General features: G+C 37.4%; 1 protein-coding gene and 1 non-coding gene across 2 annotated transcripts; one reads left to right on the top strand and one right to left on the bottom strand.

Moving 5' to 3' along the window:
- Window positions 1-2,679: 2,679 nt before the first annotated feature.
- Window positions 2,680-4,209, bottom strand: LOC112511316. The gene is made up of 2 exons (XM_025116899.1): window positions 3,754-4,209; window positions 2,680-3,603 (listed from the first exon to the last, which is right to left on the bottom strand). The coding sequence occupies exons 1-2, from the start codon at window positions 4,207-4,209 to the stop codon at window positions 2,680-2,682; spliced, it is 1,380 nt and encodes a 459-aa protein (XP_024972667.1).
- A 746-nt stretch (window positions 4,210-4,955) lies between these two features.
- LOC112511898 lies at window positions 4,956-5,062 on the top strand. The gene has a single exon (XR_003069152.1). It is a non-coding gene; the product is annotated as a small nucleolar RNA R71 (small nucleolar RNA).
- Window positions 5,063-17,828: the final 12,766 nt, after the last annotated feature.

Here is a 17,828-nt window from a genome sequence, read left to right as displayed (position 1 = left end):
GCAAATGGCTATCCCCGTGTCAAGTGAGATATGAAATCCGTACCTTAACCGAATTTGACAATTAATGTACGATCAAACAGAAATTCACGATCAAATTTGACTTGCCCGTGTGCCTAACGAATGTATAAACGGTTACTATTTATAAAGCATAGAAACCATAATATAACTATTTGTTGGGATTTCCGCCTCATCGTTCCCTCGAGCCGGTCAAATCCGCGATTCTTAAACCCAACGCTCTTGTAGCAATGCAGGAGCATCCCACATCGGTGAGGCTAGGGGGATTCGTCTTCCTTATAAGGAAGGGGGGATCTTACTCCTATAAGTGACGCGTTTTAAAGCCGTGAGGGGTTGTTGCCGGGAGGGCAGCCCAAAGCGGACCATATCATGTGGGAGGTTCCCTAGTATCGATCCAACAATTGGTATCAGAGCTAGGGCCGCACCAATGTGGGGGGGGGGGAATGTTTGGACTTCCGCCTCATCGTTCCCTCGAGCCGGTCAAATCTGCAATTCTTAAACCCAACGCTCCTGTAGCAATGCAGGAGCATCCCACATCGGTGAGGCTAGGGTGATTCGTCTTCCTTATAAGAAAGGGGGGATCTTACTCCTACAAGTGAAGCGTTTTAAAGCCGTGAGGGGTTGTTGCCGGGAGGGGCAGCCCAAAGCGGACAATATCATGTGGGCGGTTCCCTAGTATCGGTCCACCACTATTCTAATAAAATTACTTAAGTCTTAATCTACTTAAACAACGTAGACCTCAAGAAGGACAGCTGGATACGAATTGAAAATTCAAACGTACAACTTAACCTTATTCTCTTTCGATCCAACCGCTTTCGTCCCTCTTATTTCAAAGCATTTTTACCTTACTTAGAGACCAATCCAGATTATATTGTCTAAATGGAAGCTGTAGATTGGTGTCAAACGAGTCTATTGCTTTTGAAATCATCTCATTTGGATYATCCATCTATTTTATATGAATTTTACAAAACTGTAAATTAATCCCAGATATAGTGTAAACAGCCCCAAAAACACACTGTTTCGAGCCACTTAGAGTCATAATTGGAATTTTGACCCTTAATGAAAGTTGTAGTATGCAGTATGGTCTTCCTGACTGCAAAAAACGAACTTAATCCGACTTGCGGTTTGTGAGTTATACACTATCAAAGTACGGGAGTTACATTGTCGGTAAAATTCGATTYYGTAATTCCCGACTAACTTTTATGATCCAACTTTCATGATTTGCTATATTTACATGCTATAAACGTACTTCAACAAACTAAACAGTAAAACAAATCCAATGGTCGTTAACCTAAGCTTAATCATGCATTTTTACTCCTTCCGACATTTAACCGAACAATTGGTGTACGATTAAACATTTACCCACAATCTAACCATAATGAAACTATAATATACCCTTTTCATTTCTACATCAATATAACCAGTCCTAGCATCCTAAACATCAAATATATCATGATTTTGACAAAATCAATCCGTAAACTTAGATATAAACCGGTTTAAATAACCTTACAATAAATACCTTAATGAAACTTATACCTTTAAGAAGGGTTCGTAGAGTGGATTCGGAGTATATAATTGTTGCCTCGATCCCCTTAGTAACTTGATGTGAAATTTGAAGAGAAGATGAAATATCTAAAGAGAGAGAAATTGAGAAAAGAAAGAAAAAGAAAACAGAAACTGAGACGGTGAAATTCACCGCCTCATCCATATATATATATATATATATATATTTATTTATTTTTTTTTATTCTTAATTATATATATATATATATATATATATAAAGTTTAATCGTTTGACGGTTTTAACCCTTCAAGTTTATATTATCAACTTTACGTCAATTAGGTATAAACTCAACTTTTGACGTAAAACTCGTCTGAAGTACAAGTTGGTATAACATAGGGTACAACTATGTTATGCATAATTCTACCAAAAATTTACTTAACCCAATTTGTACGAGTTAACGAAACCTGGATATTATACCAAATCTGTTTCTTCACATCTTATAAGACTTTTTTCAAGGTTTTCCAAACACATGTCATATGATGTCCCATATACTGAAAAATCATCTATGAAAACTTCCATGGAGTGTTCTAACATATCGTAGAAAATAGACATCATACACCTCTGGAAAGTGGTAGGAGCATTACAAGGTCCAAAAGGCATTTTTCTAAGAGCAAAAGTTCCATATGGACATGTGAATGTAGTCTTTTCCTGGTCATCTAGTGTTATGGAAATCTGATTGTAACCAGAGTAGCTATCTAAGAAACAATAAAACTCTTTTCCTGCTGGTCTATCTAACATTTGGTCTATGAAGGGTAATGGAAAATGGTCTTTTTGAGTGGCGTTATTAAGCCTTCTATAGTCCATACATATCCTCCAACCAGTTACTGTTCTAGTAGGTATAAGTTCATTCTTCTCATTTGGTACAACAGTGAGTCCTCCCTTTTTAGGTACACATTGCATAAGACTGACACATGTACTACTAGCAATAGGATAAATTATTCCAACATCAAGCCATTTTAAAATCTTCTTTTTGACAACCTCCTTCATGACGGGATTTAGCCTTCTTTGAGGCTCAACGGAGGTAAAACTTTTGTCTTCCAAAATAATTTTATGTTGACAAATGGTGAGACTTATCCCCTTGAGTTCAACAATGGTCCATCCTATGGCCTTGTATGAAGTTTTAACATGTCAACCAACTTCTTTTCTTGGTTAGTTTCTAATGATGATGAAATAATGACTGGTAACTTCCCTGCATCTCCTAAAAAGGCATACTTCAAATATGAGGGAAGTTGTTTTAACCCTAGGTATGGTGCAACATCTAAGGAAGTAACAAGAGTATTCCTATCCTCATTTTCTAAAACTTCAAAAGCAGCAGAGTCTTGTGGTGTTTCTATTTCCTCAAAATCTTCTTCTTCATCACTATTAGACTCAAATAAACTTGAGATTTCTCCCAAACTTTTCTCTTGACACCAGGTTTCTATCAGACCTAAAGTAGAACACTCTTCACTTTCCTCAGGGTACCTAAGGGAATTAGAAACATTAAAAGTCACTTGCTGGTCTTGGACTCTCATGGTCAATTCTCCCTTCTGCACATCTATCGGGGTTCTTTCAGTAGCTAGGAAAGGTCTCCCTAAGATAATGGAAATGTCTTTGTCGGCTTCAAAGTCTAGGATGATAAAATCAGCTGGGAAAATAAACTTCTTAACCTGTACTAGGACATCCTCAATCTTTCTTCTGGGATAGGTTATGGACTTATCAGCTAATTGCAGAGTTACAATTGTAGGTCTAGCTTCACCTATGCCTAGGGTATTGAAGACAGATAAAGGCATCAGGTTTATACTAGCACCTAAGTCACATAGAGCTTTTCCTATCTCTTTTCCTCCAATTGAACAAGGGATTGTAAAACTTCGAGGATCTTTCAGCTTAGGAGGGATTTTACTGGACAACAAAGCACTGCACCCTTCAGTCATAACTACAGTCTCATACTCATTCAACTTTTTCTTTTTACATAAAATGTCCTTTAGAAACTTTGCATAACTTGACATCTGCTCAAAAGCTTCAATCAAGGGTATGTTTATGTGCAACTGTTTAAAAACATCAAGAAAAATTTTAAATTGTAATTCTTCTTTTTGATTCCTTAATCTTTGGGGATAAGGAATATAAGGAGTGACTGCAATAGGAGAAGTAGTCTTTTGAAGAGTTGGTGCTGGAATGAGTTTCTAAACTGGTCTTACAATAGGTTCTGATTCAGTTCTACAAGGGATTATAGGACTGGTCTGGACATCAAATGTGGGACTGTCACCAGATTGTGACACATTTACTACAATATTTTCGTTGGGAGTTTGGGTTGTCTTGGGTTCATCAGGGAATAACAATGGAAATTCTGATCTTTCTTGAATGGCTGTACTATCAATGGGCTTGACTATGGTTTGAGGCTCACTAGTACTCTCTGAATGGTTCACAGGAATGGTAGTCACAAAATCTGGTACAGAGGTAACAGAATATTGTACTACATTTATCTTTTCAATCTCTGCTTTGCTTGGTTCTTTTTGTTCTTTTTGGGTATTTTCTAAATAACTCTTTGCACTCCTTAAAGTAACAACCTTAACATGCTCTTTTCCTTCCCTCTGAGGTATCTCTATATCACTAGGTAGAGAACCTACTGGTCTTTTTCTTATCTCCAAAGCCATTTGTCCCATTTGAGTTTCAAGATTTTTAATTGACGCTTGAGTTTGGATTATAAAACCTTTCATCATTGCTTCCAAGGAAGTAGATGATTCAGCTTGCTGTTTGGGCTTGTTTTGGAAAGAAGACTGGTGAATTTTGTGGTTGAAAATTAGCATGCTGATTATTATGAGTGCTTTGATGCGTTTGTGAGTGAAAATTAGATTGGCCTTGTTGTTGAAAATTGGACTGTCCTTGCGGTTGAAAATTGGACTGTCCTTGAGACTTTTGCATTGGCGGATTAAGAGCTGGACTATGCCATGAAAAATTTGGATGATTTCGCCATCCAGGATTATAAGTCTGCAAAAATGGTCCAGTATTGTTGACAAAATTTACATGCTCAGAATTTCCAAGACAATGCTCAAAAGAGTGAACTTCACCACAGTACATGCATTGCACAGATAGAACATTGGGATTAAAAGTATTAGCTTCAGATTGCACATGAGGGCTAGATGTCAGATTTGAGATTAGCTTCGCGATCTGAGCTGTTAATGCTGAAACATCATCTACCTCATTTATCCCAGCTGTTTTCTTTAGTGGCATTGCACGTGGGTCAGACCATTATCCGTTATTGTTAGAAATCTTTTCAAGTATGTCAAAACCTTCATTATAGGTGCAAGTTGTGAAAGCTCCGCCTGTAGTAGCATCGAGCATTTGTCTAGCAACGACATTTAAAACGTTGTAAAATGTCTTTAGTTGTATACAGTATGGAATGCCATGGTGAGGTCAATTTCTCAGCAGCTCTTTATACCTTTCCCATGCGTCAGGAACTGCTTCATCATCCAGTTGTTTAAAAATACAGATTTCATTCCTGGATTTAGCATTCCTCGTAGGTGGAAAATACTTTTTCAAAAACTTTTCTGCCATTTCATTCCATGTAGTCACAGAGTCTGCTTGCAAGGAATTGTACCATGCTCTTGCTCGATCCCTTAGTGAAATTGGAAAAAGTTTGTCTCAGAGCATCCTCTGAAACATCAGGGATGAGAAAAGAATCTGTGATTTCCATAAAAGAACGCAGATGAGAATGAGGATCTTCAAAAGATAAACCAACGTACTGGCCATTAGTTTGCAACATTTGAAACATTAGTGGTTTAAGTGAAAAATGGGTGGCACCAATAGTAGGCTTACATATTCATGTGTGCAGTTGAGTTAAATTAGGAATATCATATGCCATAATACCACCATTTTTAGCATTTGCAAGACGAAAGATGATTTGAGCCTCATTCTCAGGTGGAATATTTGGTTCATTTATAATTATACCTTCTCCGTCAATAATCACATTTTCAGCCATTGTTTCAGAGGTTAAAGCTCGAAGAGCTCTTCGCACTCTTCCTCGTTGTCTGAAAGTTTGTTCAATATCCGGATCAAGTTGGAAAAATTCACCATGCGACAGCCTTGGCATGCACAGTGTGTTCACAGAGGTGGGAGAAAAACTAACTTTTATAAACTTTACCTTAAAAAGAAAAACTTCAGCGTGCTATACCCGGCAGCGGCGCCAAAAACTTGCTCGTCAGTTTGTTCAACCTTAGATTTGAACACAAAAATAGAACTCGGCACAAGTATACACCTTGAACTACTGTCGTCTCGTAACAAGTAATAATGGTAAAGTAACAAATATCGTTCCCACAGAGATAGCTTTGCAAAGTTATTCAAAAGTCCAGTCTATAAAAACTAATTTCAGATGACGAAACGAGTGATTTGATTTATCTAAAATTGGGAGGTTTGTTTAGCAACTACGAAAATATTATTCTTAAAAAGAAGCACAAGGTCCAAAGGTTGATTAAGACACTAAACAAATGATTCAGCAAGAAGGTGGCATTACATTTCTGTCACAATTATCTAAAATCAATAAATGATCTTATATAACTGTCACAGTATCAACTATCGAGTCAGATGACCTCCCAAGAGTACACACCGGTCAACGTGTTATCGATACGATATCATTTATGTTAGACGTCGTGAATCCTAGCACAACACAGTTTTACCATCCTACACCGTAGGAGTATAGCATTTGTCAGATACTAAAACTATTTATAGGCTTCTCCTATTACCTCAGGTTTTGAAAATCAATACATTTCATACACAAAATCAGTTGTCAATTAATTTTAATGTAATCTTCAAATGAAATATTAATCACCTGAAACAAATAGTAGACTACAATGCTAATAAGACACCTTTGTACTTTCACATCGGCTTAGGTCTTAATTTTCCCTTAGGTCTTAAAAGCGTAGAATTACTTGCAACCACTTGAAAACAGAATATTTAGTCTACGGAAATTAATCGAGAGCCACAAAGGATGAAATCCTATGTAAAGCAACATAAATCGATTAATTTGAACTTGTAACGAAAGTCGAAAAACGTTTGTAACTTGAAAGCAAGAACATAAAGGAGATGAAGATTGAATACGAGCACTTGTATTAAAACTTGAGAATGTAATTGCAACTTAACTTCACAAAATCAGTTCTTGGTTGGAAGCAAGAAAACCGAAAGCTATAATAATTAGAGAGCAATTGTTTTACCCAAAGGTTGTATGTATCAAAAAGTGTATATAAAACCAAGCCTTAAGCTCCTATTTATAGAGTTGGAAGCTTGCATAAGAAGGTTATCTAATGAGACAAAATGTATCTTCATAAACGGGGTTTGACCAGGCCCAAGGCCTTAGATCCTGCAGCTTCAAAGGGGCAGCCCAAGGAAATTTGGCCCAGACAAAAAGTGCAGCTCACTGATCGGTGCTATAGGATTCTTCCAAACATGCTCCTACAAGACTACTGCAGGACTTGGCCCAAAAATATCAAAAGTCTGCATAAAAAGGGAATTAACATTAGATATGATATAATATTACTATTATATATATAGATATAAAAATGACCTAAAAAGACTCAATTATGACACTAATAGGCAAATAAAACAAATAAAAATGGTTAATAAAATGATTTAATAAGGTTAATAAATTAACACTTATCAATTACCAATCTCCACTACATTTTTTTACGAGAATCCTAAACATAACATCGAGACTCATCAAACCCAACAAACAGTTTATTATCTCTGGCAAGTTTGTGAACAGACAAAAGATTGACATTAAATTCTGCGACCACCAAGACGTCAAATAAAGTAACATTGTTTGACAATTTCAAATCCCCAACTTTATTTATTTTTGCCTCAGTTCCATTTGGGTAATTTACTTTTAAAATTTAAATCATATATGTCAACAACAATGTCCAAATTTGAAAAATTAGATTGCATGTGTTGGTTAGCTCCAGAATTAATGATCCATCCAGTTTTATGATAATTAGACAAACCTGCCATATTAGCCTAAGCTGCCTTAGACGGGTTCTTTTGATCTAATAAGGCAAGAAGTTTAGCAACTTGTTCCTTAGAGAAGAGAGGAGCGGATGAATGAAAAAGCTTTCCACTCCCTTGAGAATCTGTCATACAAGCATTACTAGACAAGGATTTAAAGCCTTGATTTGAGGGTCTTGGTGGTTTGTTTTGAAAATCTTTTGGGAAGCCAATAAGTTTAAAACATCTTTTAATCGTATGCCCAGACATATCACAATGTTTACAAAGTAAATTTGATGGTCTACTAGTTCTTTTCTTATTATCATCAACTTTACTAAAAAAATGCAAAATTCTTACTTTTATTTCCAGAGGACATACCAGAGCCTCCCAGATGAGACTTTTCCCTAGATGGTCCCTTGAAAAGAATGTTAATCCTAATAGGTTGATAGACATTATCAAGACCCATTAAAAACTGCATGAGTTTTATTAATTAATTGTGATTAAAGAAATCATGTGAGGCATTACAAGTGCAAGTGGGAAGAGTAATACGGGCATCAAATTGTTTCCATAAAGAATTGAGCTTATGATAGTATTATAAACAGATGATCCATTTTGGCTTAAGTAATTATTGTTTTGGTAGAGGTTAAAGGTAACAGATCCATCAACCTTGTCATAAGTTTATTTCAATTCCTCCTAAACTTTGGAGAAATCTTTTGAAAAAACTTGTCCAAGAAATAGAACTCAGCGTCATAATTTAAAATCCAACTTAGGACAACATAATTGCATCTGTCCCTTTTTCTTTTTTTGAAGAACAGGGTCATTGTTAGGTTTAATAGATGTTCCATCAATAAACCCAAGTTTGTTATTGGTTGCAAGGGCCAAAGTCATAGCACAAGCCCATATTTTATAGTTATCAGTTCCATTCAATTTTAGATTTAAAATGGGAGTTCCACTGGTATCACTGGGATGTAAATACAAGGGGTCCTCAAAATCCAATTTTGCAATTTGGGATACTCCTTGACTCTCAATGACAGCAGAAGGACCAACCATTCAGAGAAGAAAACAAACAAACAAAAACCATAACATGGACATGATAGGAATAAACGGGATTCCTAAAACACTCCAAGATGCTAAGTCAAGCTAACTATCCAACCACACACAAGAAACCACAGAAAAACAGACAAGAATAGAAACCACCACGACAAAATAAGAGAAGCAACTCAAAACTATACAGCCACACACAAGGAACCATATAATACAAACAAGAATAGAAACCACTGCAACAAAAAAGAAGCACCACAAAAGAACCGTGCCTATAGGCCGAGGACACTAACTCAGTGACCTTGCTACTGACAGGAAAGAAAAAGAGACTTACAGAGGTCCTATTAATAACAATAAACAGGAAGTTGAATCCAACTCAATCGAACAACTCACTTTAAGAGATTTACAAAAAAAAAGACCCAAATAAAGCCAAGATATAGATCTGACAAAAAATAGGGTATAAAACATACAAACAAAAACATGCAAGCCAAAAAGTTACACAAGATTGACACTTGAACAAAAAACATAGTTGTTCTTCGAAAGAAAGAACAAACAAAGAAACCAGATCTAACCAACCGAAGAGATCTAAAAAACTTACTTGAAGAAGGTAGAGAACCCAGAGAGATAGTCCACGATTAAAACCAACAGGTGGAACTTACCATAAAAGAACCAGATCTGAAGAATAGCCCCTGAGAGAATACACATCGCCTCAAGGACGACGGAGAGGATGAACAGACACAACAAGTCGTCTCAAATGACGATGGAGGACGATTACGTTCTAATAAATTAGAACAAAATATAGCTCTGATACCATGTACAAACAATCAACCTCACATACAAGAAATTGAAATATAGAAGGAAACCCTAAAAACTTTCTCAAGGAAGACAAAAAAAACTTTTAAAATTGTAAAACTAATATGAGCTACGAAGAGCCACGCTAATATATATATATATATATATATATATATATGGTTGGGTTCACGTGAGACTAAGGGTTTTTTGTGAGACTTGTAAGACCAATTTATGTTCATTGATCAACTTTATAAGTTAATGATCTAATGATCTAAAGTTGCACGGTGACAATTTTGTGATTATTGAGAAATCTCGTGGCGTTTATGAATGTTCAGATTGTCAGATTGTAGATCTAATATAAGGATTGAGAATTGGCCATATGGGTCTCACGAAAAACCTTTGTTTTCACATGATCCCAAGTCTCTCTCTCTTAATATATATATATATATATATGTATATATATCAAGAAGTTTCATATTGACCCCTTCAAAAATATGCATAACTGCTCCGCTACCCTTTTAGAAACTTGATAGCTTCAAACCACCCTCCTTGATCAGCACCTTTACAGAAACAACCCCTTTAAACTAATAACTTGAAATATAAAACCAAAACTCATAAATGACAAGATTGGATGATAACAAAGCTTTATTTAACAGAAACAATAATGAAATTTATTTAGATTCAAAATAAAGATGTAGTTTATTTTAGTTTTAATAAAAGTTTTTTATAAAGATAACGATTAAGTATTCTGTTAGAGCATAATGTGTTGTTCGTAATATATAGTTTTTAGACTTTGCTTCAGATGCCTTATAATTATATATAGTACATACGTGTTGTTCGTAATATGGTTTTAAAATATAAATTAAGTGAAAATAGTTCTACTACATACCGTTAACAAAAATTATTATGTATTTCCTTCGAAATGCATTATTATATACCTTTTTTATTTAATCATATTTTAATTGATAGTAGTTGTTTTAAACACTTCTTGTTATTTGTGGTTCTTTTTATTATAATAATAATAATAATAATAATAATAATTATTATTATTATTATTATTATTCACTACTTACATGTAGAGTTTTGTATTTTGATTATATATTTTGTTGTATATTAGTGTAATATCATTATGGTATATTATTTGCGTGAGTTTTTAATAGTTTCTTTTTCCATATAATATTCAAATGTTTATCTTAATTCATAATTATTATAATTAAATTTAAATGATTATCTTGATTATGAGTTTCTACACATAATTATCAAACTTATAATTAATATTTGTAAGTTACATTTCTAACCTGTGATAACCAGATATTGGTTATCACCTGAGGTAATGAATATGTGATTATTTGTTATACATGATTACGTGACAGCATGATAAATTGATACATTTGATCATGTTAGTATGTAAGAATGTGCATAATGTAGATACATGAATAAGACTATGTGTATGTGGGAGCACATATGCATGCATGATATATATATATATATACACACACACACACACATGCATGAGTATGGATGCATGGGTTGTGTGTACGTGTGTATAGCCGACCTTTCCTTTTAGGGAAGGGATATAAAAGGAGGGTAAGACCTCCATTTACTTCTCTTGCCATATTTGAGAAAAATTGAGCAGTTTAGAGTGGAAGAAAAGTCTTGATCGGATTCCTTATTTGCAAGAAGTTGGTTTCAAAAGGTGAGTACTTTGAACCATATTTAGTTACATCTTGAAATTATGTTTTTAAAGAGTTTTATACTTGTGTTAAGATTAATCCGGTTATGTGTTGAGCGATTAATGTTCTAAACCGGGAAAAGAGTAAACGATTTATGGTTTAAATCGGACGAGGCTTGAGCGGTTTAGGGCAAAACCGCCTAAGGCATGAGCGATGTAGCCTTAAACCGGATAAGAGTTATACGACTTAGTTTTGAAACTGGATAAGAGTCAAGCGGATTAGGTAGTAAACCGAAAATGTCTTAACCGGTTAATAATTAAGCGATTTATGAACTTTATGTTATGTTTTAAACCAGAGAAGTATGAATACGACTAAAAAGGTGGCCGGTTTATTTTAATTGGACAATAAGGCATAGTGTTGTCTGGATTAGATATCCGGACAAAAGTGTTGGAACTAATTCTGAGTATTAAATCGGGCAATTTGGTGAAGTGTTGACCGGATTTGTTATCTGGACAAAATTGACCGGATTATATTTGACTTATCATTTTATTGATTTATTTTCAATAAATGGGAATTTTGACAAAATGAATTTGAACTAATAATAATTCCATTGACTGCAGTCTATTTTTAAATGGAATCGTTTTATGAAATATTTTGATGGGGAAATAAAGGTGGCATATCAAGGAGAGGTGTACATTTGGATATAAGGGTGGCATTTGTGTGTGTTATGTAATATAACTCCCATTATCATATCCCTTAAGGTTACCATGGTCTGGAATCTTTATTTCTTTGTGATTTAAAGGTTTAGGATCAGAGTTCTTATTGAAAATTATAGTCTGGATATTATTGCAGAGGAGGTAACATGTTTGGCTTGAAACTTTTGATTAAACCTTATTTGATTCAAGAGGTTTAAAAGTGTCATATTGGTAATTTGGCTAATGTGAACTTGCTTGGGTTTAATATATAATTTTGTAAGAAGAGAGCTTGGCATGGAAAGTATAAGGTATTGGTACTATGATCTTACTTGCTCATATATTTGTGATATATATGAAAAGTTGTTTTGTTTAAAAAGTTTTGGTGATTTTCACCCTGCAATGACATTAATAGGGTAACTCACTAGACCTTTCGGTCTAACCCTCATTTTATGATTTTAAACATGTATTGCAGAAAGTGCTGATGGTAAGGGAAAGGGAAAATGTAATAATTTCCCTATATGTTTATCTACATGAAGATTGGCTGATGGTTTGTATAGTTTTGGCAGATGAAACTGGACTAGTACAAGATTGTATTTTGAAATTTTAGACCATGTATTTTGTACTGGTAGATTCTTGTACTAAAGGACCAATGTGATGTACAGGCATGTATTTCTTGTATATGAAGTATATGTTATATATGCAATGTGTGGATTGGGGCGTTACAGAAAGTGGTATCAGAGCCTGGGTTTAAGGAATTTAGGTATTCAACAGCATGATACCTAAACTTAAACAGTTTTATTGCATATTAAGGGTCCCGGACATAGTTAGTTCCATTGGAAATAAATATGATGAGTTGAAAGAACAGTGTGTAAGGTAAATTTTAATTACATCTGGCCAGTGTAATTATGAATTTACAGGTACACATCTGAACTTAAATAATTCATTATATTTGGGAATGTGAATACGTGATTATTAACACTAAAATCTGCAGATGTCTAGCCAAACTAGAAGATCTGAAAGAACGGCTCGTACAGAGTCTGAAGAAAGGGAAGAGTCACCTGTTAATCTTCCGACTGGCACATATGGAATTAGAGGCCGAGGAAGACCAAGGGGACAAGGCAGAGAAAGAAGTCAATCTCAAGGAAGGGGTCGTACTAAAATTCGTTCTGAACCTGAAGAATCCCATTCTGGGAATGTCAGGAGAGATCTGGCAGAAGAAATGGTGAAGTTGCGGGAAACTCTGGCTTCTATCATGGGGGTACCAGCCAGGGTAGAAACAGAAGAAGTAAAAGTTCATCCTTCAGTACCAGTTACTCACAATAAAGAGGGAGATATCAAAATGTTTTTGGCATGTAAGCCACCAACATTTTATGGGGAGAGGGATCCAGTAAAAGCTATGTGCTGGATCAAGAAAATGGAATATGTGTTCAACACCATTAGGTGTCCGAAAGCAGATAAAGTTCGATTTGCTGTTTCAGTATTGAAATCAAATGCTTTGTTCTGGTGGGAAGTTGAATCATCAGCCAGAACGGATATTTTACAGACATTGTCTTGGGCAGAATTTGTGGAACGATTCAAAAATTAGTTTTGTTCTAAAACTGCAGTGAGACAAATGGAAGAAGATTTCTTGAAACTAGAACAGGGAAATGGAATAGTTCGGGAATATACTGAGAGATTTATTGAATACTCTCGATTTGCTGAACAATATGTTTCAACAGAATCCAGAAAGATAGAAAGGTACATTTGGGGTTTGAAACCCTCAATCAGAGAGTTTGTCATTGCTATGAACCCCAATACCTTTTCATTGACGATAGATGCAACCGAAGTAAACAAACGAAATAAGAATCGGTAGCCAGAAGGAAAAGTTGTAGAGAAAAGAAAGTGGGAGAGCCTTCATCTTTTCGAGGACCAAAAACTGTAAGATATGATAACAAATCTGAGCAGAAGATAAATGAGAAAGTCTGCTCACAATGCCGACAGGTTCATCAAGGTGAATGTAAAATGGACCCAATAAAATGTTATAAGTGTGGTGAAGCAGGTCATCTGTCCAGAAGTTGCCTGGCTAATCGAAAGTGTTTTAACTGCAATTCTCCAGATCATATTCGACCGAATTGTCCCTTGTTAAGAACTCCGCAGTTAACAATGGGGAGTAACGTGTCGGGTACTTGGGGAAGGTCTACTGTGAACAGAGGAGGGCAAGGAGGGGTGAGGGGACGGTCCTTTGCAGATGACAAAGAACGAGGCAGAAGCTTTACCAGATGTAGTAACATGTACTTTTCTTTTGAATTCAATACGTGCTAAGGTATTATTTGACTCTTGTTGGATCTTAAATTCAGCTTTGATATTGATCTAATACTCTGAATGAACTCTAAGACGATTAAAGTGCAGCGGAAACAATAATAAGAACAGAACAGAGTAAAAATACCAAGAACACACAGTCAAGATGAGGAAGAAGATGAACACAGGAGAATTGCTTCAAAGGTTTTTTAATTCAATTGAAAAATTAGACGATTACAATACTTGAAGCACCAACAATTACAAAGGCCTTAGCCGCTATTTATACTAGTTCCTAACGACCTTAGAGACCAGATCTTGACGCGTGTCTTCATCTGAGCCGTCCAAATAAATTCGATTAAGTTCTAGTCACGTGATAAGCACATGCAGCTAATAACCATTGAAAAATAGTTGGAACATAATCTTCATAGAAGACGAAATCCGCAGACCCTCTGTGAGYCATCTCAGAGGCTCTGCTGTAATTGACTTGCATGTTCTTATTGACAGAGGACCATTTTCCAGAACCTCTGTGAGAGACATCAGAGGTTCTGTTACACATTACTTGCTCGAATATAAGGCTTCTGTCGTTAGTCCTCTGTTGTCTTCTGTGGAAGATATCCTTCTGTCAAGACTTGCAGAATACTTTTTCTATACTTTTACAAGAGATGAATAATGGAGCTAACAATCTCCCCCTAAGTATGAAAAAGTAAATTTGGACAAATGGGTGCAAGAATTGACTAATGAAAAAAATACAAGAGGGGATTAAACTCATCCTCTGAAAAAGAATTACAATACTGAAAGAATTAAAAGATTGTTGCAGGCCTACACTATTACAAGAGATAACTCCACAGCAGAGTTTGGAAAATCGTCTATGGAATATTGCAGATCAGACTTGACAGTCTTGTAGACTTTGAAAATCCATTCTCTGAAGGAGACTTGTACCTTGATCGTTTCCAGAAGGTTGGTCACTTCATCTGCCCTTATTTGCCCTCTCTGTACCTCTGTCACCACTAAGTTGAACACCCACTCAAGAGACTCTGTGGAATATTTGTGCGTTTCCTTTGGATCAAAGAACCTTAGAATCTCATCCTTGTCCAAGAAAACAAACCCAAAAATGGGATTGTGGACAATGGTGTTGGGATGAAATCTAAGCGGCCAACTTGGTCTGTTCTTTGGAGGAGAAATTTTCAGATCTGGCTGGGCCAACCTCATAGCTATGACGAAATTTTTATGGCTGTAGAATTTGACTTGAGCGTGCATTACTTCAATTAGCCTTCTGAGAGAAATCAAATATGTTGACCTCCTCTGCATGTATTTGTTCAAGATCTTGTGTACGAAAATTAGGTCAAATACACAGAGGTTGTGGAGGTCAGCATCTGTGAAAGTATATAGGTTGCCGTCATCCCTTTTTACCATGTACTAAGTGTATAGCACGGTCTTCTTTAGATAGTGCACGAAGAAATGGTTTCGAGTGAAGTGATCACATGCATTGAGAAGACCTGCTCTCGTGGCCTTGTGAGTTTCGAGAAGTGGAACTTTGCAATGGCAGAGGGGATTCCTGTTAGCTCTGGGTCATAAGGGGGCTCTGTGTCCACGGCTGAGTAACGCCACCCCAGAATCTCCTCAACAGTGGTTACGGGCTTTGTGTGCACCTTCTGCGTAGGAATCTTGCTCATAGATTCAAGGATCTCAGATACCCTCCCCACCGTGGCAGATTCTGGCATTCTGGATTCTTCTTCTAGTATAGGCCTCTGGGTAGGCCCTCTGGTAGGATAGGCTTGACAGTTCCTACCAGAGCTTCAAACGTACCCGTGGACGTTTCTTCTGGTATTTTCATGAGTTTGGAAGAAGAGCCTTCTCCAACTCTGGGGATGGGGGCTCTGCCCTTTCTCGCCTGTGCCTCTGCCAAAGAAGCCTTTAGTGCTCGAACAAGATCCGGGTCATCATACTCTTCTTCATTGATCTCCTCTGGCGTTTCAGAGCTTGACCCCTTCTGTAGCGACTCCTCTACTGCTTTACACTTGCCTTTCCCCTTAGGCTCTGGAGTTTTGTCTTTTGAGAATAGGGCAGCAGCAGAGTCCATTATTTTTAGTGGTTTGGTAGAGGTTGTCTTCTTTGGTTCTGTCTTTTTCTCCCCCTCATGACGATTAGGGTCATTGCGTCCCTGATCATCATGGATTTGAGTGACTTCTGTCTTGCAAGTAGAGAGGGGAGCATTCTTCAATCTCCTTAGAACTTTGGAAGCCGCCTTCTCCATCTTTTCAATGACCATCTCAGCATTCACAGAGGCATTGTTGATGTCCATCTCTGTGGGCCATTTCATTTTAGAGACGCAACGATATATCTAATTTCTGAAGTTGTCATCTTCTTTGAGGAGTTGCTTCGTGCAGTCTTTTATAGATTCGTTGGTTGCTCGGGATTCCTTTAGAAGTTGGTCGGTGTATTTCTGCATGGTCTCTCCAAGGGCTTCAACCATTGCGTCTACCTCTCTGCGAGTGGCTAGATGGTTAATGTTAGCCCTGGAGGATTTAGAATCAATGCCATAGGTGACCGCAGAGGAGAACATCCCTTTGATCTCGTCCTTGAAGGCAGAATAATCGATGTAGCCGGTGGAAATGAAGTCTGCAGCAAATTGGGCGGCAACCTCTGTTAATTCTGTCTTGAGCTTTTGGATTGAAGAAGGGTTGAGAGACAGGGTGCTGAAAGCTTCTGTGAGGTCGTCTTTGTTGAGGACAAGCTCTGAAGGGCTGATACGGTCGTCTTGAGCTCAGAAGTTGTGGAAGTCAACTTCTTCAGAGCCTCTGTTAGAGGTGTAAGATCCTCTGTCGCCGGTTGGGAGGAGAATAAGCTTTTCAACTCATCCAACCTCTAGAATACCGCTGTGGCAAAGGTTTGTCACTCCCCCTTCGTCACATAGGCACTCGGGGAACCTAGCTCACCAACACATGGTGACCTAGTAGCCTTGGAGTGTAAGGCGCCCTCAGTGACTGGTTTGACGATGTCAGCTCCGGGACTTCCACCCGGTCCTCGAACATCTCCAATTGGAGAGCCTACCAGTGTTATGTCGATGTCGTGCCTAGTAGGTTCAGAGCCTAACTCGGCAGAGGGATCGAGTGGAGACTTTGAGCGTTCTAGATCCGCAGTCTCTGTGAATCTCTCGTATGCCTTTGAAGCATAACTTGGTTGTTCACTCAAGTGTGGAGGGGCAACGAATGCCTCTCTGGGTTGTGACGAGTCCTTGGGCGAATGGACTCTTATTGTAAAACCAACATCCTTTTGAGAGGATGTTGGAGTAGATTGAGGTTCCCGGACTGTGCATTCAACATAAGACGAAAGAATGTCCTCTGCGAGGTTTGCTGGTTTAGGGCTCAGCGTATGCACTCTTTTTTCAATAGGGGTTCCCTCTAGAACAGGGTCCCTAGTAATGTGGGTTGCACTAGGAGGGGGCTTGGGTGTGTGCCTTCGGCATCTTTTTCGTCCTCATCTAACTAGAATTCTTCTTCTTCGTCGTCTAGTACGACTTCTGTCCCCAAGTCTACCACCTCTGTGGGCGCTGTAAACCCTTGTTGGAGGTCAAAGATTACATCGTGAATTTGCTCTGTTGGGGACTCTACTTGAACAGTCTTGCGCAACCTTCTGCGCTTAGGAGCAGCCTCTGCTGGGCTTTCTTGGATCGCAGCCTCTATGACCTCAACCTCTGCGGGTTGGGCCTTCTTCGATTTCTTCTTTTTCCGCTTTTGCAGAGGACTGCTTGGACCCTCTTCTTCTGCGGGTCTCTTCTTCCCTTTCTTTTTCTCAGAAGAGTCGACATCCTTCTGAGTCTTCTTT

Source organism: Cynara cardunculus (assembly GCF_001531365.2).
Source record: "Cynara cardunculus var. scolymus isolate 2C chromosome LG 4, CcrdV1, whole genome shotgun sequence".
NCBI lineage: Eukaryota > Viridiplantae > Streptophyta > Magnoliopsida > Asterales > Asteraceae > Cynara > Cynara cardunculus.
Note: the sequence above shows the minus strand (reverse complement) of the source record. Positions and strands in the feature narration are given on the sequence as shown.

What these genes read in the sequence shown, in the direction of transcription:
- LOC112511316 (XM_025116899.1), bottom strand. Translation starts at nt 4,209, where the DNA reads ATGGCTTTGGAGATAAGAAAAAGACCAGTAGGTTCTCTACCTAGTGAT. An exon ending in GAACTGAATCAGAACCTATT is followed by an intron (nt 3,604 to 3,753) that starts GTAAGACCAGTT and finishes GTTTTTAAACAG; the next exon opens with TTGCACATAAACATACCCTT.